Genomic DNA, 26,520 nt, shown 5'->3' with positions numbered 1-26,520 from the left:
CCATAATAGCGCATGTCTCACCGCCAGCAGCAAGACCACGCTACTTTGACCTCCCTCACTCCTGCAGACCTTCTAAAATAGCTTGTTCTTGCCACTGGCGAGAAGACTGCACTATAAAAAATAAAAAAAACAAGTACAGGGTATGTCTCTGGTCGTTAAGGGATTAAAGAAATGTTTGCCGCCATATTTCATAGAAAAAAGGTTTGGCAATGAAAGGATTAAAGGGATGTTAAACAGCCAGTTTCATTGTTGTATTAAAAAAGCACTAAGAAGTTGCTTATACTTATAATATATGTATTATTCATCTATTCAAGTGGATTTTACCTTTTATTTATTTTTTACACAACATTTTTGCAGAATCTTTATTTTCTGTCACAGCCCGAGGAGGAGGCCTTTCCAGGAAGTTTTATCTTAGCCTGATGTAATAAAACTTCTAGGCTAGTAAATAGACTAGATAACAGGGAGTCACATTTGCTCATGCCCAGAACTGACAGAGTAAAACATTCTTCACTCTTATCACACTGGGTCAGGGGCTACACATTGACAATTTCTTGCAATTTTTTTAAAAAAAAAACAGGTAAGTTGTTTTCTGTTTTTTTTTACACAATCTGTTCCTTTTTAGGTTTACTTTGATTTAACATATTTGTTTTTACCAAATGAGCACTGTTTAATATCCATTTAAAAGGGCAGCCAGACCAACTATTACTCAAAGGCTGATTCCCAAAGAAATCAAAGTGATAAAATATGGTAAACCATTTACTGAGCACTCCCAAATGTGCTAATTACATTTATGTTTATCCTCGTTTACCTGTCTTAAAAGTCAATAATTTCACATTGTCAGTAAATAAGTAACAAGATTTATATTTTGGTATTGAATAAACTTAGTAACCTGTTAAATATGTGAGCACTTTTATCAGTTTCCGTTTACAACAAATGAAAATATGTGCATGCCCTTCAGGACAGCAAAGTTTACATTTATGGCATCTTACAATTAAAGAGACAATAAATACTTTGAGATTGTAATGTAAAATGTTTATGTGTAGTGAAACAAAATTGCAGTATACTTTTATTATTTTTTTGAGAAAAACAAAACAAAAACAACACCTTTCTATGCTTGTCACTGTTCACCAAAAGAGCTGTGTGAGTTTTATTTATCAGCACATTTTTATAAAATATTAAAGGGATATGAAACCCACATTTTTTTCTTTCATGATTCAGTTAGAGCATGCAATTTTAAGTAACTTTCTAATTTACTCCTATTATCAATTTTTCTTTGTTCTCTTGTTATGCTTTGTTGAATGAGCAGCAATACACTACTGGTTTCTAACTAAACACATGGGTGAGCCAATGACAATCAGTATATACTACATATGCAGCCACCAATCCGCAGCTAGAACCTAGGTTCTTTGCTGCTCCTGAGATTACCTAGATAAACCTTTTAGCAAAGGATAACAAGAGAAGGAAGCAAATGTCCCTTTAATGACTACTCATAATGTTTTTATTATCTTAAAGGGATGCAATAATATATATGCATAAATATAACCTTGGAACGAACAATAGCATAATAGCTTGTTCTATAGCTTCCCAAGGAGCAGCCTCTTTTTGCTCAACATGTGCCTTTCACGGAGAAGAAATTTCTTGTAGCATATCAGTCTGATCCTGACTTAACAGTACAGTCCAGCCCCGAAATACAAGGCAATCCCTCTGTAAACGAGAGAAACGGCAAAACCCCAGACGTATGTTTTGGCCTATTGTGGGCCTCGTCAGTGATGTGTAGCCATCTCCCTCTAGGCACACTAAGCAATGGGTCCAAGTCTGGCTTCCCGCATCACCCTTAGGGAGACTTCCCTCAGAGTCATAAATTTCATAAATAAAAACAGAGAAGCGCTCAAACTGGGAACAAACAACAGCATAATATCTTGTTCTATGGCTAGTTACCACCCAAGAAGCAGCCTCTTTTTGCTCAACATGTGCCTTTCACAGAGAAGAACTTTCCTGTAACATATCAGTCTGATTCTGACTCAACAGTGCAGTCCAGGCCCAAAATACAAGACAATCCCTCTCTGAACGAGAGAAACGGCAAAACCCCAGACGTATGTTTCGGCCTATAGTGGGCCTCGTCAGTGAAGTGCAGCCATATCCCTCTACGCACACTGAGCAACGGGTCCACGTCTGGCTTCCCGCATCACCCTTAGGGAGACTTCCCTCAGAATCATAATTTGTGTAAATAAAAAGAGAGAAGCGTTCAACCTGGGAACAAACAACAGCATAATAGCTTGTTCTATGGCTAGTTACCACCCAAGAAGCAGCCTCTTTTTGAGCGCTTCTCTGTTTTTAATAATTTTTAACTATGCAATTATATATATATACAGTGGGGGGGAAAAGTATTTAGTCAGCCACCAATTGTGCAAGTTCTCCCACTTAAGAAGATGAGAGAGGCCTGTAATCTTCATCATAGGTATACCTCAACTATGAGAGACAAAATGTGGAAACAAATCCAGACAATCACATTGTCTGATTTGGAAAGAATTTATTTGCAAATTATGGTGGAAAATAAGTATTTGGTCAATATCAAAAGTTCATCTCAATACTTTGTTATATATCCTTTGTTGGCAATGACAGAGGTCAAACATTTTCTGTAAGTCTTCATAAGGTTGTCACACACTGTTGCTGGAATGTTGGCCCATTCCTGCATGCAGATCTCCTCTAGAGCAGTGATGTTTTGGAGCTGTCGCTGGGCAACACAGACTTTCAACTCCCTCCAAAGGTTTTCTATGGGGTTGAAATCTGGAGACTGGCTAGGCCATTCCAGGACCTTGAAATGCTTCTTACGAAGCTACTCTTTCGTTGCCCGGGTGGTGTGTCACACCATCCGTGGCTGGGTCTTTAAATCTTCAATGCCCTTGCTGATGGAAGGAGGTTTGCACTCAAAATCTCACGATACATGGCCCCATTCATTCTTTCATGTACACGGATCAGTCGTCCTGTTCCCTTTGCAGAGAAACAGCCCCAAAGCATGATGTTGCCACCCCCATGCTTCACAGTAGGTATGGTGTTCTCTCTCCTCCAAACACGACAAGTTGTGTTTCTACCAAACAGTTCTACTTTGGTTTCATCTGACCATATGGCATTCTCCCAATCCGCTTCTGGATCATCCAAATGCTCTCTAGCATACTTCAGACGGGCCCGGACATGTACTGGCTTGAGCAGGGGGACACGTCTGGCACTGCATGATCTGAGTCCCTGGCGGCATAGTGTGTTACTGATGGTAGCCTTTGTTACGTTGGTCCCAGCTCTCTGCAGGTCATTCACTAGGTCCCCCGTGTGGTTCTGGGATGTTTGCTCACCGTTCTTGTGATCATTTTGACCCCACAGGGTGAGATCTTGCGTAGAGCCCCAGATCGAGGGAGATTATCAGTGGTCTTGTATGTCTTCCATTTTCTAATTATTGCTCCCACAGTTGATTTCTTCACACCAAGCTGCTTGCCTATTGCAGATTCAGTCTTCCCAGCCTGGTGCAGGTCTACAATTTTGTTTCCGGTGTACTTCGACAGCTCTTTGGTCTTCACCATAGTGGAGTTTGGAGTGTGACTGTTTGAGGTTGTGGACCGGTGTCTTTTATACTGATAACAAGTTCAAACAGGTGCCATTAATACAGGTAATGAGTGGAGGACAGAGGAGCCTCTTACAGAAGAAGATACAGGTCTGTGAGAGCCAGAAATCTTGCTTGTTTGTAGGTGACCAAATACTTATTTTCCACCATAATTTGCAAATAAATTCTTTCCAAATCAGGCAATGTGATTGTCTGGATTTGTTTCCACATTTTGTCTCTCATAGTTGAGGTATACATATGATGAAAATTACAGGCCTCTCTCATCTTCTTAAGTGGGAGAACTTGCACAATTGGTGGCTGACTAAATACTTTTTTTCCCCACTGTATGTCTATTAATGTTTTTTGTGTACATTTTTTGGCTCACATAGTTAACCAGAGCTTTGAAGTAGAGCTAACCCGGAGCACGTTAAATTGAACTGAGCTCAAGCAAACGTGTTTACTTTCAATTCGTAAATAAGCACGCTACTTCCGATGCACGCAAAGAGCTGTGATATTCCCCTTATCGCTTGCACGCAACAGTTAGTGTGCCACTCTTAATCTAGCCCTAAATGGGAGACAGATATTTATAAATATAGGTGTGGTGGTCAGGTGTCCACAAACTTTTGGCCATATAGTGTGTGTGCGTATATACAGTCGTATGCAAAAGTTTAGGCACCCCTGACAATTTCCATGATTTTCATTTATAAATAATTGGGTGTTTGGATCAGCAATTTCTTTTTGATCTATCAAATAACTGAAGGACACAGTAATATCTCAGTAGCGAAATTAGGTTTATTGGATTAACAGAAAATGTGCAATATGCATCAAAACTAAATTAGACAGGTGCATAAATTTGGGCACCCCAACAGAAATATTGCATCAATATTTAGTAGAGCCTCCTTTAGTAGAAATAACAGCCTCTAGACGCTTCCTATAGCCTGTAATGAGTGTCTGGATTCTGGATAAAGGTATTTTGGACCATTCCTCCTTGCAAAACATCTCCAGTTCAGTTAGGTTTAATGGTTGCCTAGCATGGACAGCCCGCTTCAAATCACCCCACAGATTTTCAATGATATTCAGGTCTGGGGACTGGGATGGCCATTCAGAACATTGTACTTGTTCCTCTGCATAAATGCCAGAGTAGATTTTGAGCAGTGTTTTGGGTCGTTGTCTTGTTGAAATATCCAGCCCTGGCATAACTTCAACTTTGTGACTGATTCCTCATCATTATTCTCAAGTATTTGCTGATATTGAGTGGAATCCATGTGACCCTCACCTTTAACAAGATTCCCAGTACCGGCACTGGCCACACAGCCCCACAGCATGATGGAACATCCACCCAATTTTACTGTGGGTAGCAAGTGTTTGTCTTGGAACGCTGTGTTCTTTTGCCGCCATGCATAAAGCCCCTTGTTATGACCAAATAACTCAATCTTTGTTTCATCAGTCCACAGCACCTTCTTCCAAAATGAAGCTGGCTTGTCCAAATGTGCGTTAGCATACCTCAAGCGACTCTGTTTGTGGCGTAGCATCACTCTCCCATACAGCTTCTCCTTGTGCAAAGTGCGGTGAATTGTTGAACGATGCACAGTGACACCAACTGCAGCAAGATAATGTTGTAGGTCTTTGGAGGTGGTCTGTGGGCTGTTTTTGACCGTTCTCACCATCCTTTGCCTTTCCGATATTTTACTTCTGGCCTTAACAAAAACTGTGCCTGTGGTCTTCAATTTCCTCACTAAGTTCCTCACAGTGGACACTGACATCTTAAATCTCTGCAATAGCTTTTTGTAGCCTTCCCCTAAACCATAATGTTGAACAATCTTTGTTTTCAGGTCATTTGAGAGTTGTTTTGAGGCCCCCATGTTGTCACTCTTCAGAGGAGAGTCAAAGAGAACAACAACTTGCAATTGGCCACCTTAAATACATTTTCTCATGATTGGATGCACCTGTCTATGAAGTTCAAGGCTTAATGGGCTCACCAAAGAAATTGTGTGTTCCAATTAATCAGTACTAGGTAGTTACATGTATTCAAATCAACAAAATGACAAGGGTGCCCAAATTTATGCACCTGTCTAATTTTGTTTTGATGCATATTGCACATGATCTGTTAATCCAATAAACCTCATTTCTCTACTGAAATATTACTGTGTTCTTCAGTTATTTGATAGATCAAAATGAAATTGCTGATCCAAACACCCAATTATTTATAAATGAAAATCATGTAAATTGTCAGGGGTGCCTAAACTTTTGCATACGACTGTATATATATATATATATATATATATATATATATATATATATATATATATATATATACACACACACACACAGTGCATTCAGAAAGTATTCAGACCCATTTTTTCACAATTTATATTGCAGCCTTCTGCTATGTGTTGTTTTATATATATATATATATATATATATATATATACAGTATATAGTATACTGTTGTATGGACTTTGTTATAAAAAATGTTATAAAAATTGTCACATTTTATGTTTACTTGCAAGGTTCATGGTTATATTCTTACCCAATTTCCTTAAGACATTAGCAAACTTGCAGACTTTTTTCAATAGGTAACCATATGATATAACAGATGATTCAGAAGATGAATTGCCTTCCCTGCAACAAAAGAAAAAATAGATGTAAAATAATCTAAAGATAATTGTTATTGTAATCTATATTCACATATTTTCAGGGGTGTACTTACTTATGCATATGATAACTAAGCTCAGGTGCCAAAATTGCAGAAATCAGCTTAGATCTGTACTTTAGGCAATGTGCAAAAGCCAGGAAGGAAATAATTATACAAAATATAGATGAGCAGGTGAAAAAAAAAGACATATATAAAATATATAATGGGAGGTGGAACTTTGGAATCGGCACAGACTCAGAGTGATTTTAAAGTTTGAAATTAAATTTAGTTGTAATAATGGCTTTCAAATCTTAAAGGGACAACAGTACACCAATTTTCATATAACTGCATGTAATAGACACTACTATAAAGAAGAACATGCACAGATACTGATCTGAACATCCAGAATAGAAACCTTTTAAAAACTTTCTTAGGCTTATGTGCTACTGTATGTTTTAGTGGTTATTTCCTGCTATGTATGAGGTTACTATGGCAACAGAGATTTAAGAAAGGCATTTTTTTGCTAATATCTATTGTTCTCTCTTGATGTGTGCTTTTCAGACGAGTGCTGAATTCCCTTACTGTGCTGGTGTGGTTTTTCTACATCACTGATCTATGTTTTTGATTAAATTCAAATATGTTTTTAAGGGTTTGAACCGTGCTAACAAGCATAAGAGAAGCATTTAATAAAAAATGTTTGTACCTTGGAGGTTTTAAAATCAAAATCTCATTTCTCAACAACTCCATAATTCACCAGTATTTCATGTTTTTATTTTTAAATAGATTTTAGTATTGAGGTGATATAGGTGTAAGAAAAGTATTTCAAATTGATTAAGGGATAGAAAGGTCAAAAATGAAATGTACATAGGTATATTTCAATTTGAAATAGAAGCATTTTTGTGATATAATTCCATTAGCAAAAATGCTTCCAAGAAAGGTTATTACAGGTTTTTTGCAGCATACGCACATATGTAAGGGTCCATGCACCGGCATTCAGACACCACACCTTCTCAGAAGGCTAGCATTAGCTTATATGACACAAATTATGTTTTCAGATGCAATACACACCACAACCACCTCTCTGAGCAAGCATAGTATTTGAATACTGGTGCACAGTCCCCCACAGGATATGTGCATATGCCACTGAAAAACAGAAATATATTTTACTAGAAGCATATCTGCTTATGGAAGAATATTCAGAGAGGGTAGGACTGTGTTACAGTGCTAGATAAATACCTGCATAAAGCCCCCAGATAGGGTATTTCTCCTCTTAATTACCCCAAAGTAGTTACATCAAAGGATAGAAACCTAATATGTCCTAGGACATAAAGAAAATAAGTCTGTGGCGCCGTTTTCGGCTTAATATACTCTCAGTACCAGGCTTATTTATACAATTCAAATGCAGGTATAACCCGTGTAAAAAATTGCTACTCTGTAGCTATTATAGGGGAACAGTATCCAATTTCCGTTATTGGCTAATTTATAATAACAATGTTACTTTGAATTTATTCCATAAAATCCTAATGTGGATGCTATTCTGTTGTACTAATATAAGGAAACAGGTTTGAGAGAGTTTGAGAAAGGCTTGCAGCCGAAACACGTCGATCTGCTTAAGACCCTTAGAGGCATCCGTAGTTTGACCGTGATCCACTACACAAGCGGCAAACGACTGAATAAACGACCCGCTAATGGAGGACACAAGTAACAGATAGAAAGGACCAAAAAAAACCTCGGAACGAACCAGCTATCATCAACTTATGGTGTAAGTAGTTAAAAGCACCGTAACTACAAAACTTTGCCATACTCTGACAAGGAATCCTTGTCGCTTTGTCAATTTACAGGATCATTTGGACCTTTTGTAAAAACTTGGAAATTAATGGACTCCATTGGACTTTCAACTTAATATTCATATCTTTGGTGATGTGAAATTTTAGATGCTTATATTATGAGCATATGTCTATGTATTTGAATGTTTTTATGATTTTTATGTGTAACACATTTTCTAACTTTGGTGCAATATAAGCACTGAATAAATTTAGCGACATCGCTTTTTATGATACTGCACCTAGAAATGTAATATCAGTAGAGCTTTGAAGCCTGACTTTGATGTGAATTTAGCCAAGTGGCGAAAGTAATTAAATCCTTAATTTCCCTATACAGGTGGCCCTCGGTTTACGCCTGTTCAATTTGCGCCGTTTCAGAATAACAACCTTTTTTTTCAGTCATGTGCAGCAATTAAAATAGCCAGTAGGTGGAGCTGTCCGCTTGTTTTGCAGCAAAGTTATGCAACTTAACAGGTCTGAAATTGATCTGTGAATACAGAACAGACATTAGCTATCGAGCAGCCACTTCCCTATTATCTTCCTGTCCAGCTGCTTGAGGTGAAGGTGCCTGACTGCCTATTAATCACTGCAGATTGAAATGCATAGAATAGGTGCAGAACTAATATTATCTAACATGCTAACAATGCAGAGAACTGATTGCAGAAAAATGCAAGGAAAAAAAAAGTTTTGTTCATTAAACTTAGTTTGATTATGTTGCAGTCTGTTGTGTGATTATTTTATTAGGTGCTGTTGGCAAATGTTTTTGTTCATTAAACTTAGTTTGATGATGATACAATCTATAATATTAGGTTTATAATGCTGTTTAGCATCTAAAGTCTTCATTTAAAAGCTTTAAAAATAATGTATTAGGTGTTACTTATGTCAGTTTTGAGAGGGGCCTGGAACCTAACTCCCTCACTTCCCATTGACTTACATTATAAACTGAGTTTCAATTTAAAACGGTTTCGATTTACAACCATTCCTACTGCAACCTAACCTCGGCGTAAACTGAGGGCCGCCTGTATTAGTGCAAGAGAATAATACTGATCTACCTGCATTGGGATTTAACAGAACCTGTTTCCTTATATTAGTACAACAGAATAGAATCCACATTACAATTTTACAGAAAATCACACACTCATCCTCAGCCCTGGCATACTCCTCTGACACGGTACCTACGCAGAATTTTACAGAAAATCATACACTCATCCTCAGCCCTGGCATACTCCTCTGACACGGTACCTACGCAAATGTCCCCGTACTGCATTACAAGTTAATTTTGAATTCCTACTATTCTGCCCTTAATCTCTATAAGCAACATTACTTCTCAACTCCACCCCCACCCCCTAATACAACTTCTTTGTCAGAGCAAGACTTTGCCAATCAACCACAACCCACATAGCCATAAATTTAGCTCTTTCTCCCCTGTTACTGAGGAAGAAATTTCGGCACTTATACTGAGCTCCCACCTCACTACCTGTCCTCTTGACCCTATTCCCTCAAAGCGGCTCCCCTCCCTCTCTTCTACCCTTACCCCTATACTCACACACATTTTCAACCTCTCCCTCAGCACCGGTATATTTCCCTCATCTTTAAAACATGCACTGGTCACACCTATCCTCAAATAACCTTCTCTTGATCCAACCTCCCCATCCAAATACCGCCCTATTTCCATACTCCCTCTTGCCTCAAAGCTTTTCAAAAAGCTAGTATATGCACGCCTATCCTATTTCCTTACATTAAACTCCCTCCTCGACCCACTGCAATCTGGATTTCGGCCCCATCACTCCACAGAGACAGCAATCATTAAGGTTACCAACAACCTACTTACAGCAAAATCAAAAGGCCACTTTTCTTTGCTTATCCTCCTTGATCTTTCTGCAGCCTTAACACTGTTGACCACCCTCTTTTGCTCCAAACCCTTAAATCCTTCGGCATTTGTGACACAGCCCTCACGTGGTTCTCTTCCTAGCTGTCAAACCGTACCTTTATTGTAGCCTTCTCTGGGGCCTCCTCTGCCCCGTCACCACTTTCTGTTGGGGTACCACAAGGCTCTGTCCTCGGTCCCCTTCTCTTCTCAATCTACACATTATCATTAGGCCCCCTAATAAAGTCCTACGGGTTCCAATATCATTTGTATGCAGACAACACACAAATCTACTTCTCTTAACTAGACCTATCTCCTTCCTTGCTAACCCGTGTCACTAACTGTCTTTCTCACATCTCTTCCTGGATGTCCTCTCACTACCTCAAGCTAAATCTCTCCAAAACTGAGCTCCTTATTTTCCCTCCTTCTTCAAAAATCTCCACCCCAATCTTTCTATAACTGTCGACAACTCCATCATTACACCTACCCCGCATTCCCGATGTCTTGGGGTCACAATTGACTCAGATCTTTCTTTCACTCCTCACATTCAGTCCTTGGCTAAATCCTGCCGCTTCCAGCTTAAAAACATCTCTAAAATTAGACATTTCCTTACACAAGACACAGCTAAGATTTTAATCCACTCTCTCATCCTTTCCCGCCTCGATTACTGCAACTCTGTCCTCTCTGGTCTCCCCAGCTGCCACCTAGCTCCTTTACAATCCATAATGAATGCTCTGCAAGGCTCATCTTCCTTACATGTCGCTCTTAATCTGCTGCACCTCTCTGCCAATCCCTTCACTGGCTTCCTCTTGCCTCCAGGATTAAACACAAATTCTCACTCTGACATACAAAGCCCTCAACTGCACTGCTCCCCCCCCTATATCTCAGACCTTGTCTCTAGATACTCTCCCTCTCGTCCCCTTCACTCAGCTCATGACCTCCTCCTCTCCTCCTCTCTTGTTACCTCCTCACACTCCCACTTACAGAACTTCTCCAGACTGGCTCCCATCTAGTGGAACTCTCTGCCTTGCTCCACAAGACTCTCCCCTAGTTTTGAAAACTTCAAGCACTCCCTAAAGACTCTACTATTCAGGAATGCATACAACCTACACTAACCTTTCTTTATACCGTTTCCTCTTCTCCATTACTATCCCCTTGAACCCCCTTAGCATGTAAGCCTAAGAGCCATGCTGTTTGTAGACCACCTTCTTTAGAGCTGACTACAACAGTGCGGCTCTTGACAGGGCCCTCTACCTGTCTGATCCCTATAAATGTTTCCTTGTATTCCGCCTATGTTTATAGTGCTGAGGAATCTGTTTGCGCTCTACAAATAACTGATAATAATAATAATAATAAAAGTAACATTGTTATTATAATTTAGCCAATAGCGGAAATTGGATACTGTTCCCCTATAATAGCTACAGAGTAGCATTTTTTTACACTGGTAATACCTGCATTTCAATTGTATAAATTAGCCTGGTACTGAGATTATATTAAGATGAAAGAGGCACCACAGACTTGTTTCCTTTATGTCCTAGAACATATTAGGTTTCTATCCTTTTATAGAAGAATATTGCAAAAATGCTTCTATTTCAATATGCACATTTCAGTTTTGACCCTTCGATCCCTTTAAATGTACCATCATTTTAAGGTAAATGACATATTTGTAAAAAATTTGTTACAACCCAGCATTGTGAATAAAAATCAATAATTAAAAAAAAAAAAAGTTTTTTTTTATTTATTTAAAAGTAATATGAAAAGTAATTATTCTACAAATGAAAACCATAATTTAAATCACTTTAAGTTGGTTATACTGACCATTGGATTAAATTGTCATTTTCCAGCAAGTAAAATTGATCATTGAAAACATATTCGTGGGAAGAACATTTAGCAGTCCCTTTAATATCCCTTTAACAGCGGAATGATATCACATCACCCATCCCCTTTCTTTATTATTCATTGCAGAAAAGATACAAATGCAATTGTGTCTTATCACCCAGCTAAAGATGTTTTAATTCTGTAGCTACTGATAGCCAAATCTTTTGCTTTTTATAAACTGCACACACCCACTCGTTACAGTCTTATCAGGAAAGGTAAGATATTTCCATATGAAAGGGGAGCTTTACAGAGTCCCAGAAATAACTAATTTCAATTGTTTTAGTATAAATACAAAGTAAACAAAACAGCTATGGTTGTCATGGTGAACTGAGAACAACTAAAAGGTTTCCAAACTGATTTTCAGGGATATCTTGTTCAGCTACTTCTACATGTGATATTCATCTTTCACCTTTATGTCCAACTCCCACCCCACACACACACACGCTTGTGTTATTCTCACATTCAAAAACGTAACAAAAGGAGACTTGTTTTTGTGTAGAAGACATGTACGTTCCTGTGCTGAAAAAAGAAAAAAATATTATTCTGAAGGAGGAGTGTCGCTGTTTACCTTTGCAAGGGGTTAAAACATAGGGTTAGATTTATTAAAGCTGAGGCGGACAGGGGCGCGTATACGCGCCCCTGTACGCCTCAGCTCGCCTGTGGCGGGGTGAAATTACCCACAGGTATTCGCCATTGCACACGAGCGCAATTTTTCGCTCGCGTGCAATCCCGCCCTCTGCCCGCGCACAGACAATCAAGCGCGGGCAGGAGCTGTCAATCTCCTCGGTCTGACTAGACCGAGGAGATTGAATTTGGTCACTTTAGAGGTGGCGAAGAGGTTAGGGAAGCGGTGGTCTGGTGACCGCTGCTTGATAAATTACGGCGAGCAAGTTCTTGAGAGAACTTGCAGCCGTAGGGCTTTCAGAAATCTAGCCAATAGTAGGGTTGCCAGCTGTCCTTCAAAAAAAATACTGGACAGCCAAACAGATAACCGGGGGGGGGGGGGGGGGCGGGGTTTAAAGCGCAGTGACAAAGGCTAGTGGCTTTTAGGGTAACAAAGCTGTGCTTAGTGTTTGTAGAAAAAAGTACTGTGATCAGCACTGTATAATAACATAATAAAGAGTATAAAAATGTGCATACCGCGAAGAAAAGAAGGAATGCGCATGCAATAAAGAGCAAACCTGCATAAAGAAATTATGCAAGTTGCTCATTGATTATCGCTCAATGATTGGTTGAATTAAAATTAAGCTGTGTTATGCTGTACCTGCTGTTTTCGGATGATGTTTAAAAATGTACAAGATTGAAAAGTAAGGGAATATCCATATTATAACATTTTATTAGATACATTTTTATATGTTGATGAAGGAGCAGCAATGTACTACTGGGAGCTAGCTAATCACATCAGATAAGTCAATAACAAGAGGCAAATATGTGCAGCCACCAGCTAGCTCTCAGTAGTTATTGCTGCTCCTGAACATACCAAAATATGCTTTTCAACAAAGGATACCAATAGAACAAAACAAAATTTTGAAACAGAGGTAAGCTGGAAAGTTGTTTAAAATTGAATGCTCTGATCAGAATCTTTGAAGTTTAATTTTGTGTTTCATGTTGCTTTATTAATAAATAAATATTTTTAGATCAACACACAAATCACATTAAAGGGACAGTAAAGTGAAAATTAAACTTTCATAATTCAGATAAAGCAGCAATTTCAAACAACTTTCCAATTCTCTTCTATACTCGAGTCTGCCTTGTTATCTTAGTATTATTTCCTGAAAAGCATACCTAGGTAGGCTTGCGTCAGCAATGCACTACAGAACAACAAAAATTGTAATAAAAGTCAACTAAAAAACTAAAAAGTCTCTTGAGAATGCGTGCTCTAATCTGAATCATGAAAGGTTAATTTTGATCTTTACATCTCATTAAGTTTACGGTTTATTATTTTACATTAAACAGATGGGTTTGCAACAGTATTTTACTCTAGGACAGAGACTGAGTAATACATCCTAAATATATTATAAAATACAAGTGATGTTATCAGATATGTACTGTATATTAGTGCATAATATGGAAAAATGCCTATGATGTTATCAGATGATATGTATTATTAGTACATACAAAAGAATATTTTTCAGTGTACATTCCCCATTCACCAGGGCTTTTAATGGCATTGTTATTGTTGCATTATAATTTAATACCTGACTACAAAGGTAGTTTTAATAAAGTTTTAAGGGAATAATAAATAGAAAATAAAATGTAATTAAAAAATAGGCCATGCTAAAATAGGAAATAGATAAGTAGAAATTCTTAAAAAGTCTGCAAACAAAATGAATGTGGATTCATATGGTAAGTTCTCATGTGGTAGAGAGACAGTAAATTTCAGTCCTTGCCTAACAGAGAGGGCTGCAAATTCTGCAATATTCTTCAGATCGAAAAGATTAACAGATATTTGGAAAATGTATTGCACCTTCAATGCAACAATGGTGGATTCTCATAACTATAATAAATACTGTCCACTCACATCAATCATCTGCCTGCCCAAGCTCTAAAAATAACCTAAGATGCATCATGTACAATGATGTACTTGATCATCCCCCCTTAAATACCTGGGTACCTCTGGCGCTGGCACAGGCAGTCTTTATTGCAAAGTCTGAGTGGCAGTGGCACACAGTCTCTCCGCTCTCCCTAAGTTCAAAAAGGATGTGCGCGCCGCCCGGGTCTACAAAGTTGCGTCACTTGAGCAAGTGACGTGTATCACTCACTGACACTGTCAGATTATGCTTGACGCTACCCCGGCCAGCACCGCAAACCACCTGACCCACCTAGCTGTCACGTCACTTTACCAATAACAGGCCACAAAATAGTCAGGAGGAGCATGGCACACACAAAGCAAAGCTGCTGTGCTTAGCCTAAGCCTTAGGCTCATGGATCACTGCTGATTAGGATTTAAAAAAAACAACTAGAAAGTTAAACAGCTATTGAAATTTGGTCCGGTTTTCTTCAATAGACTTTACCGGACAAATTTCTAGAATACCGGACTGTCCGGTCTAATACCGGACACCTGGCAACCCTAGCCAATAGAGATGCAGGGTCGCTAGTAGACTTGTGCAGCACTGAATAATTTGTTTTAGATAAATCATTCGGGAATTAATATTCTGAAAAATATTTGTGTACTGCACTATTCGATATTCAGTTCATTTAAGGCTAAACAAATACTGAATATTTGTTAATATTTACAAGTGTTTTTGTTAAAACGAACATATAAATGTTATCTTTCTTGATACTTATCTGTAGCGCTCTGGGGAGTTGCGCTTATTCTCTTATTAGCGCATCCCAGGACTCTGTAAAGAAGGTTAGATTAGCAAGCTCCCCACCTGCGCTAAAGAAGAAAGGATCCACAACGCTGAGTCTATGAAGAAGAAGAGGTTTAGCGCAGCTCCCCAGTGCTCTACAGAAAAGTAATACACCATATATAAAGAATAAGAAATATATTCATGAATTATATTCGTTATTCTTTAAATTAGTTAAGTGCATTCATTCGGATATTCATTTCAAATATTGACATTTTCGTTATGAATTGACATTTGGAACAAAACAAATGTGCATCCCTAGTTGATAGTATATTTGTGCACTCTGAGGTTTCAGATACCTCCAAATGCCGAAGAATGTGGCTGCTCATTCTGTTCAGCTATTTTCAGAGCCAAATTTATTCTTATGAACCTGCAACACAATAGGATCTGTGCAACTGCAAATCTTAGTGTGTTGAAGTCTCACAAGATTACGGGACAGATTAGCGGTATATAATACTCCCACTCGAGTGCTAACTCAGCGCGTAAAAAGATGGACTAAGAATATTGTGTGCGTGATAACTTACTCCCCCATAAAAGTCAATGGAGCAAAAAAGTAAAACACCCTAATTGTGCGCAAACGGGATTGCATGTTCTCAAGTGCGCTAACCCGACATGAAAATATGAATTTTGTCCCCTTACTGCCTGCCTTTTTGTCCCTGCAACTGTAGAGGGTATGCAGAGCACCAGAGGTCACTACTGGAAATGCACACTGCAGGCATAGTATTATTCTGTAGTAGCGAGCATGAGCATGCTTACTATTAACTGTGCACATCTACAGTCAGTACAAGTAAAGTATGTAAACATTTCATTGACAAAGACCCAACATTCTTAACAAATCAGTAATGTTCACTATACTGCCTTGACATGGAAACCATTCATGCTTTCATAAGCACCTCTGCATATACCAAGATAGACTATATATAAACAAGCATGAAAGGTCTAGTTCATACTCAGGAACCTTTAAAGGGACATGAAAAACAAACATGAAAGTGATGCAGAAAAGCTGTAAAAAGCTGACTAGAAAATATCATCTGAACATCTCTATGTAAAAAGGTATTTTACCTCAAATGTCCTAAGTATTCACACTCCACTGTAAAGAGACTAGGAGGCCTATTTATCAAGCCGTCAACCACAAATACGCTAGAATTCCACAGTGTAATTGTGGCAAGCTTGATTCGCCTCATTTATCAATGCCTACAGATCGGCAAAAGTAGAAATTTGTGACGTAACATACGATCCGCCGGTCTCAGTCCGACACAGATCGATGCTTACGTCACTACAGATGTTCCGAATGCAAATTCGGCACTATCTGACTACTTTTGCTAGTTAACAAACTTCTACCAGGTACGCTCGCCACTATTACAGCCCAGTGTACCTGGTTTTCAATCCGCTGCCCTAGAGGCAGCGGATGCCATAGGAATCAATGGGAGTCTGAAAGCAGCGAAAGCTTATGTTCGCTGCTGCCCGATATCCTATTGATTCCTATGGGAGAATAAAAGTTATGTTTACACCTAACACCCTAACATGTACTCCGAGTCTAAACACCCCTAATCTGCCGCCACCTACATTATGTTATTAACCCCTATTCTGCCGCCCCGACACCACCTACATAAAGTTATTAACCCCTATCCCGGCGCTCCCGGAGCCCACCGTAACTAAATAAATGTATTTTAACCCCTAACCCGCCAGCCCCCCACATCGCCATAAACTAAATTAAACTATTAACCCCTAAACCTAACAACTAGCTAACTTTATATTAGATATTAACTCATCCCTATCTTATAATAAATTTAAACTTACCTTTAAAATTACATTAAACTACATTAAACTAATAATCTACCCTAACTATTATACTAAAATTAAATTAAACTATATTAAACTATTAATTAATCTACCCTAACTATTATACTAAAATTACATTAAACTAACAATTAAATTAAATATATATTTAAAAACCTAACCCTACTCAAATAATTTAATTCTACAATTAAAGTTACAAAAAAACAACAACTAAGTTACAAAAAATAACAAACACTAAGTTCCAAAAAAAATAAACACTAAGTTACACAAAATAAAAAAGAAATTATCAAAGATTTAAACTAATTACACCTAATCTAAGAGCCCTATGAGAATAAAAAATCCCCGCAAAATAAAAAAACCCTAAACTACAATAAACTACAAATAGCCCTTAAAAGGGCCTTTTGCGGGGTATTGTCCCAAAGAAATCAGCTATTTTACCTGTAAAAAAAAAATACAAATACCCCCCAACAGTAAAACCCACCACCCACACAACCAACACCCCAAGTAAAACCTAATCTAAAAAAAACTAAGATCCCCATTGCCCTGAAAAGGATGGGCATTGCCCTTAAAAGGGCATTTAGCTCTATTGCAGCCCAAACCCTAATCTAAAACTAAAACCCACCCAATAAACCCTTAAAAAATCCTAACACTAACCCCTGAAGATCAACTTACAGTTTTGAAGATCCGACATCCATTCTCCAAGCAGCCGGCAGAAGTCTTCATCCAAGCGGCCGAATTCTTCATCCAAGCGCGCAGAAGTCTTCACCCAGACGGCATCTGCTATCTTCATCCATCGGCGCGGAGCAGCTCCATCTTCCAGACATCCGACGCGGAGCATCCTCTTCTTACAATGTCTTCTTCCCGAATGAAGGTTCCTTTAAATGACGTCATCCAAGATGGCGTCCCTTAGATTCCGATTGGCTGATAGAATTCTATCAGCCCATCGGAATTGAGGTTGGAAAAAAACTATTGGCTGTTGCATTCAGCCAATAGGATTGAGCTTGCATTCTATTGGCTATTCCACTCAGCCAATAGAATGCAAGCTCAATCCTATTGGCTGATTGCAACAGCTAATAAGATTTTTTCAACCTTAATTCCGATTGGCTGATAGAATTCTATCAGCCAATCGCAATCTAAGAGACGCCATCTGGGATGACATCAATTAAAGGAACCTTCATTCGGGAAGAAGACGTCATAAGAAGAGGATGCTCCGCGTCGGATGTCTGGAAGATGGAACCGCTCCGCGCCGGATGGATGAAGATAGAAGATGCTGTCTGGGTGAAGACTTCTGCAGGCTTGGATGAAGACTTCGGCCGCTTGGATGAGGACTTCTGCCGGCTTCTTGGAGGATGGATGTCGGATCTTCAAAACTGTAAGTCGATTTTCAAGGGTTAGTGTTAGGATTTTTTAAGGGTTTATTGGGTGGGTTTTAGTTTTAGATTAGGGTTTGGGCTGCAATAGAGCTAAATGCCCTTTTAACCCTTTGAGGTGAGCACTCTCCCACCTTGAGGGAGATATGGGGGCTCCTTACTGCTGCTACCCCGGCGATCGTGCCTGTAGAGTGACAGCGTGATGCGCGGTGACGTCACGCGCAATTACATGATGACGTCACCGCACAACTTTATTTATACTTAACAATGTTAAGTATAGGAGGAGGGGGCATGCTGCTTAGAAGCCTGTATCTCAGGCATCTAAGCAGCTAGAGACCCCCAAGACCCACTGTTGGAAAGGTAATCACCTAACCTTTCCAATAGTGTAAGTATTGGGGGTCTGTAAAAAATACATTTCAAAAATTTCAAAAATAAAAAAAATCAAAAGAAAATATTAGCACCCATGTGGGAAATGGCTTAGCAGCCAAAGGGTTAAGGGTAATGCCCATCTAAATGCCCTTTTCAGGGCAATGGGGAGCTTAGGTTTTTTTAGTTAGGTTTTTATTTGGGGGGTTGGTTGTGTGGATGGTGGCTTTTACTGTTGGGGGGGTATTTGTATTTTTTATTTACGGGTAAAAGAGCTGATTTCTTTGGGGCAATGCCCCACAAAAGGCCCTTTTAAGGGTTAATTGTAGTTTATTGTAGGTTAGGGTTATTTTATTTTGGGGGGCTTTTTTATTTTCATAGGGCTCTTAGCTTAGGTATAATTAGTTTAAATCTTTGATAATTTCTTTTTTATTTTGTGTAACTTAGTGTTTATTTTTTTTGTAACTTAGTGTTTGTAGTTTTTTGTAACTGTAATTTTTAATTGTAGAATTAAATTATTTGAGTAGGGTTAGGTTTTTAAATATATAATATATTTAATTGTTAGTTTAATGTAATTTTAGTATAATAGTTAGGGTAGGTTAATTAATAGTTTAATATAGTTTAATTTAATTTTAAAGGTAAGTTTAAATTTTAATAAGATAGGGATGAGTTAATATTTAATATAAAGTTAGCGGGTTGTTAGGTTTAGGGGATAATAGGTTCATTTAGTTTATGGCAATGTGGGGGGCTGCCGGTTTAGGGGTTAATAACTTTATTTAGTTGCGGTGGGCTCCGGGAGCGGCGGGATAGGGGTTAATAACATAATGTAGGTGGCGGTGGGCTCTGGGAGCGGCAGAATAGGGGTTAATAACTTTATTAGAGTGGCGGTGGGCTCCGGGAGCGGCGGGATAGGGGTTAAACAGTTTAGTATAGTGGTGGTGTTTAGTGACAGTATACAAATAAAGCTGTGAAAAAGTCGAATAGCAGCGAGATCGATGAGTGTTAATTAACAACAGTCCACTGCTCATCGCCCCGTACTTGGTGCGCAGCTTTTTGACAGCTTTTTTGTTAAATATGGAGAGCGTATTCAAGTCCGCGGCCGCGATGTTAGGCGATGTCAGGCGAGCGTATTGGTGCCGTTGAATGCAGAACAGTTGACGGCTTAATAAGTAGGCCTCTAGGGCTGCAACTAACGATTATTTTCATAATCGATTAGTTGGTCAATTATTTTTTAGATTAATCGAATAATCAGTAAAAAAAAAACAATAAAAAAACATAATTTATGTAAGAACTTACCTGATAAATTCATTTCTTTCATATTAGCAAGAGTCCATGAGCTAGTGACGTATGGGATATACATTCCTACCAGGAGGGGCAAAATTTCCCAAACCTCAAAATGCCTATAAATACACCCCTCACCACACCCACAAATCAGTTTAACGCATAGCCAAGAAGTGGGGTGATAAGACAAAAGTGCGAAAGCATAAAAAATAAGGAATTGGAATAATTGTGCTTTATACAAAAAAATCATAACCACCACAAAAAAGGGTCGGCCTCATGGACTCTTGCTAATATGAAAGAAATGAATTTATCAGGTAAGTTCTTACATAAATTATGTTTTCTTTCATGTAATTAGCAAGAGTCCATGAGCTAGTGACGTATGGGATAATGAATACCCAAGATGTGGACCTTCCACGCAAGAGTCACTAGAGAGGGAGGGATAAAATAAAGACAGCCAATTCCGCTGAAAATAATCCACACCCAAAATAAAGTTTAAATCTTATAATGAAAAAAACTGAAATTATAAGCAGAAGAGTCAACCTGAAACAGCTGCCTGAAGTACTTTTCTACCAAAAACTGCTTCAGAAGAAGAAAACACATCAAAATGGTAGAATTTAGTAAAAGTATGCAAAGAAGACCAAGTTGCTGCTTTGCAAATCTGATCAATCGAAGCTTCGTTCCTAAACGCCCAGGAAGTAGAAACTGACCTAGTAGAATGAGCTGTAATCCTTTGAGGCGGAGTTTTACCCGACTCGACATAAGCATGATGAATCAAAGACTTTAACCAAGACGCCAAAGAAATGGCAGAGGCCTTCTGACCTTTCCTAGAACCGGAAAAGATAACAAAATAGACTAGAAGTCTTTCGGAAAATTTTAGTAGCTTCAACATAATATTTCAAAGCTCTAACTACATCCAAAGAATGCAACGATCTTTCCTTAGAATTCTTAGGATTAGGACACAATGAAGGAACCACAATTTCTCTATTAATGTTGTTAGAATTCACAACCTTAGGTAAAAATTGAAAAGAAGTTCGCAACACCGCCTTATCCTGATGAAAAATCAGAAAAGGAGACTCACAAGAAAGAGCAGATAAATCAGAAACTCTTCTAGCAGAAGAGATGTCCAAAAGAAACAAAACTTTCCAAGAAAGTAATTTAATGTCCAGCGAATGCATAGGTTCAAACGGAGGAGCTTGAAGAGCACCCAGAACCAAATTCAAAATCCAAGGAGGAGAAATTGAATTAATAACAGATTTTATACGAACCAAAGCTTGTACAAAACAATGAATAACAGGAAGACTAGTAATCTTTCTGTGAAAAAGAACAGAAAGAGCAGAGATTTGTCCTTCAAGGAACTTGCAGACAAACCTTTATCCAAACCATCCTGAAGAAACTGTAAAATTCTAGGAATTCTAAAAGAATGCCAAGAAAAATGATGAGAAAAACACCAAGAAATGTAAACCTTCCAGACTCGATAATATATCTTCCTAGATACAGATTTACGAGCCTGTAACATAGTATTAATCAGAGAGTCAGAGAAACCTCTATGACTGAGAATCAAGCGTTCAATCTCTATACCTTCAAATTTAAGGATTTGAGATCCTGATGGAAAAAAGGACCTTGTGATAGAAGGTCTGGTCTTAACGGAAGAGTCCATGGTTGGCAAGTGGCCATCCGGACAAGATCCGCATACCAAAACCTGTGAGGCCATGCTGGAGCCACCAGCAGAACAGACGAGCACCCCTTAGAATCTTGGAAATTACTCTTGGAAGAAGAACTAGAGGTGGAAAGATATAGGCAGGATGATACTTCCAAGGAAGTGACAATGCATCCACTGCCTCCACCTGAGGATCCCTGGATCTGGACAGATACCTGGGAAGCTTCTTGTTTAGATGAGAAGCCAACAGATCTATTTCTGGAAGTCCCCACATTTGAACAATCTGAAGAAATACCTCTGGGTGAAGAGAAAATTCGCCCGAATGTAACGTTTGGTGACTGAGATAATCCGCTTCCCAATTGTCTATACCTGGGATATGAACCGCAGAAATTAGACAGGAGCTGGATTCCGCCCAAACCAGAATTCGAGATACTTCTTTCATAGCCAGAGGACTGTGAGTCCCTCCTTGATGATTGACATATGCCACAGTTGTGACATTGTCCGTCTGAAAACAAATGAACGACTCTCTCTTTAGAAGAGGCCATGACTGAAGAGCTCTGAAAATTGCACGGAGTAATCTCACCTCCTGAGATTCCCAAACCCCTTGTGCTGTCAGAGACCCCCAAACAGCTCCCCAACCTGTCAGACTTGCATCTGTTGAAATCTCAGTCCAGGTTGGAAGAACAAAAGAAGCCCCCTGAATTAAACGATGGTGGTCTGTCCACCATGTCAGAAAGTGTCGAACAATCAGTTTTAAATATATTAATTGAGATATCTTTGTATAATCCCTGCACCACTGGTTCAGCATACAGAGCTGAAGAGGTCGCATGTGAAAACGAGCAAAGGGAACCGCGTCCAATGCAGCAGTCATAAGACCTAGAATTTCCATGCATAAGGCTACCGAAGGGAAAGATTGAGACTGAAGGTTTCGACAAGCTGAAACCAATTTCAGACGTCTCTTGTCCGTCAGAGACAGAGTCAAGGACACTGAATCTATCAGGAAACCTAAAAAGGTTACCCTTGTCTGAGGAATCAACAAACTTTTTGGTAAATTGATCCTCCAACCATATTCTAGAAGAAACAACACTCATAAAAGACTGGAAAGGTTCTTTCTAGTGAAAATGAGCAAAGGGAATTGAATCCAATGCCGTGGCCATAAGACCTAAAACTTCTATGCATATATAGCAACTGAAGGAAATAATAGAGACTAAAGGTACCGACAGACGGAACCCAATAGAATTATCCCTTGTCTGATAGAGACAAAGACAGTGACACAAACTTTCTGGAAACCTAAAAAAGGTGACCCTTGTGTGAGGAATCAAGAGCTTTCGAAAAAAAGATCCTCTAACTATGTCCTGAAGAGCAAGTGAATCATATGAGATTCCGCATCCTCAGAAAATAATCTGAATGAAAACAGAAAAATGAAAATATGCATTTATTGTATCTAATGAAAACAAATAATGCTATCAATGACCATAAAAAGGCAAAATAGTTTGAATAAAACTCCAAACCCGGTTCCTAAAAAAGGAACTGGAAGAAATACCCCAGAAGATTCCAGGTCTGAGCAGCGCTTGAACCCCATGGGTGCCCAGCCATGCTTCAACAGTACCCAAAATATATAGGACAGAAACACACTTAAAGAAAGTGTTAGCCTTACTGGAATAAAATCAAAGATTTGGACAAAATAGAACCAAATAAATTTCAAAGAAGTCTTAACCTGCCTCTTACCAGCCAAGCTGGAATACGGCATGTACATCGCAATATTAGGGAGCTGATTTCAACCCCAATTACAAACATGTTACTTGGGAAAGAACTCAGGAATTCGTCCTTAATAAGAACAACTAAACTAGTATAAACTTAAAGTTTTAGTCTTAGAACTCAATCTTGAAGCCCAGAGTAACAGTTAAGAATTTAATCCAATTATAAAACAAATAATTGATTATCTTAGAACTAAATTCTTCTAGCTAAAAAAGCTAAAGACATAGATTAACCCTCATTTGCGAAAATATTCAATAAAATGAAGACACAAATGAAATTATTAGCATGATAGTCCAGTTTAAAGGACCAGTCAATACAGAGGACTTGCATAATCAATAAATGCAAAACAACATGACAAATGCAACAGCACCTAGTCTAGTAAATGTTGTCCTTTAACAATGCTAAAATAAATCATAATCTGATACTTGATCTTAAAGTAAACAGAAAAAATGAAGCAATTGCAATATCCAAATAAATCACAGGACCAAGAAAAGTACCTGAAACTAAATAATTTTCCATAAATAAGATACAACTGTCTAAAGGAAAATAAATACTATTTTGCTATAGAAACAATAGCATAATTAGTAGAAGTAGAGATAGCCCCAATAAATTGGAGAACCCTCCAAATTGAATTTAACTGCTGGCAAAGAATATAGTTTAAAACCTTTGAAAAAGGAATAAAAGAAAATTCTCAGCCTATTCCATTCCCTAGAATGGGGAATTGGAAAGAAAACCTCTGAAAACACAGAAGAAATAAATAGGCAGAAATAGTGTCAGCTAGTCTTAAAGAACTAGTTACCTTAATATCCAAAATAATCAACACCTTTTCAACAAAGAACAAATGTACTTTAATAATAAAAAAATAATAAAAAAGTAGATCTGTTAGTGTCAATATCTGATGAAGAAAATTTCTGAAAGAGAAAAAACATCATCAGAGAAGGATAAATCAGTATGTTGTTGGTCATTTGAAACTTCAATAATTAAAAAAGAAGTGAAAAAGACCTAAAAATTTTATTAGAAGGCACAAAGTCAGACAAAGACTTTAAAATAGAATCAGAAAATATTTCTTATAAATCTTCTAAATATTTCTTGTACATAAAATGTAAGAATGGAAATATATAAAGCATAAACACTAATGGATTCTGCATGTAAAAGTATATCATAATACCTTATTACAAACCATAGCTAAAGATAAACATTTATAACATTTAAAATAAAAGAACTTAGCTGTGGTAGAACTGAAACTCAGTTAAGCGTTTTTCCAGAAGTGGCTTCTGATTCAGGGACAATCTGAGACATCTTGCAATATGTAATAGAAAAAAACAACATATAAAAAAATTCATCAAATTCCTTAAATGACAGTTTCAGGAATGGGAAAAAAATGACAATGAACAAGCTTCTAGCAACCAGAAGCAATAAATAATGAGACTTAAATATTGTGGAGACAACAATGACGCTCAAATTTTTTAGCGCCAAAAAAGCCGCCCACATTATTTGGCGCAAAAAATGGCGCCACATCCGGTAACGCCGACATTTTTTGGCGCAAAAACATCAAAAAAATGACGCAACTTCCGGCGACACGTATGACGCCGGAAATGACAAAAAAAATTTGTGCCAAGAAAGTCCGCGCCAAGAATGACGCAATAAAATGAAGCATTTTCAGCCCCCGCGAGCCTAACAGCCCACAGGAAAAAAGTCAAATTTTAAGGTAAGAAAAAAATGATTTCTTCATATGCATTATCCCAAATATGAAACTGACTGTCTGAAATAAGGAACGTTGAACATCCTGAATCAAGGCAAATAAATGTTTAAATACATATATTTAGAACTTTATATAAAAGTGCCCAACCATAGCTTAGAGTCAGTGTCACAGAAAATAAGACTTACTTACCCCAGGACACTCATCTACATGTAGTAGAAAGCCAAACCAGTACTGAAACGAGAATCAGTAGAGGTAATGGTATATAAGAGTATATCGTCGATCTGAAAAGGGAGGTAAGAGATGAATCTCTACGACCGAAAACAGAGAACCTATGAAATAGACCCCGTAGAAGGAGATCATTGAATTCAAATAGGCAATACTCTCTTCACATCCCTCTGACATTCACTGCACGCTGAGAGGAAAACCGGGCTCCAACCTGCTGCGGAGCGCATATCAACGTAGAATCTAGCAGAAACTTACTTCACCACCTCCATGGGAGGCAAAGTTTGTAAAACTGATTTGTGGGTGTGGTGAGGGGTGTATTTATAGGCATTTTGAGGTTTGGGAAACTTTCCCCCTCCTGGTAGGAATGTATATCCCATACGTCACTAGCTCATGGACTCTTGCTAATTACATGAAAGAAAACAACAAAAAAACACTCAACAACAATATTTGTTTTCTGTAGGTTTCCTTTCCTGTTTGCTGATTTCACTATGTGTAACTGCCCCTTTTCTCTTTGCTTTCAGAGCAGAACACTGTTCACCCCCATGCCTTACCCTTCCATGTATATGGTGGTTTATTTAAACACTAAATTGCAAGAAAAAGGTAATGCTTCTCTTGGCTTTAGAGTAGATCAGAAAAAACAGAGGGCATTGTGGGACAAGAACTTTATGTTGGAAGTGATCGCTAGCACATTTAATAGCTGCTAGTGGTTATAGATATTATTAGCTGTAGCTGGCTGCCACTTGTTTATTACAGCTGATATTGAATGAATTGCTGACTGACTCCAAATGACAATTAATGATTAATAATGTTCTTTTAGCCAATTATATTTTTTGTTGTATGCTCGCTCCTCTTGTCTTTGAGTTAGTTAGATAAAAACAGTCAGACCAGAGCTAATGGCTCATCTCTCCTTGGGTCCCAGCAAGTTACTTGATCCAGACCCTCACCTTAGCCCCTCCCCTTCCAAGCGATTCGGTCCGGTGCCCACGATCTCCTCACACCCCATGCGATCCTAACAGAAGCAGGTTTGTATGCAGTCAGTCAGCAGTTTATGTTTTTAATATAAGAGCTGCCTGTCTGTTAAGATCGCATGGGGAGATCGCGGGCACCGGACTGGATCACATGGAAGGGGAGGGACCAAGGGAAGGGTCAGGATCAAGTAACTTGCTGGGACATAAGGGGAGATAAGCCATTAGCTCCGGTCTGACTGTTTTTATCT

The 26,520-nt window shown here is 38.5% G+C and overlaps 1 protein-coding gene across 1 annotated transcript in view; it reads right to left on the bottom strand.

The window, feature by feature from the left end:
• LOC128660860 (acetyl-coenzyme A synthetase, cytoplasmic) overlaps positions 1 to 26,520 on the bottom strand; it is a 177,523-nt gene that overhangs the window by 113,550 nt on the left and 37,453 nt on the right. The window contains exon 3 of the mRNA XM_053714923.1: positions 6,123 to 6,214. Within this exon, the coding sequence (XP_053570898.1) occupies positions 6,123 to 6,214 (92 nt within the window). The remainder of the gene's footprint in view (positions 1 to 6,122; positions 6,215 to 26,520) is intronic.

The sequence above is a fragment of the Bombina bombina genome, chromosome 5 (assembly GCF_027579735.1).
Source record: "Bombina bombina isolate aBomBom1 chromosome 5, aBomBom1.pri, whole genome shotgun sequence".
NCBI lineage: Eukaryota > Metazoa > Chordata > Amphibia > Anura > Bombinatoridae > Bombina > Bombina bombina.
Note: the sequence above shows the minus strand (reverse complement) of the source record. Positions and strands in the feature narration are given on the sequence as shown.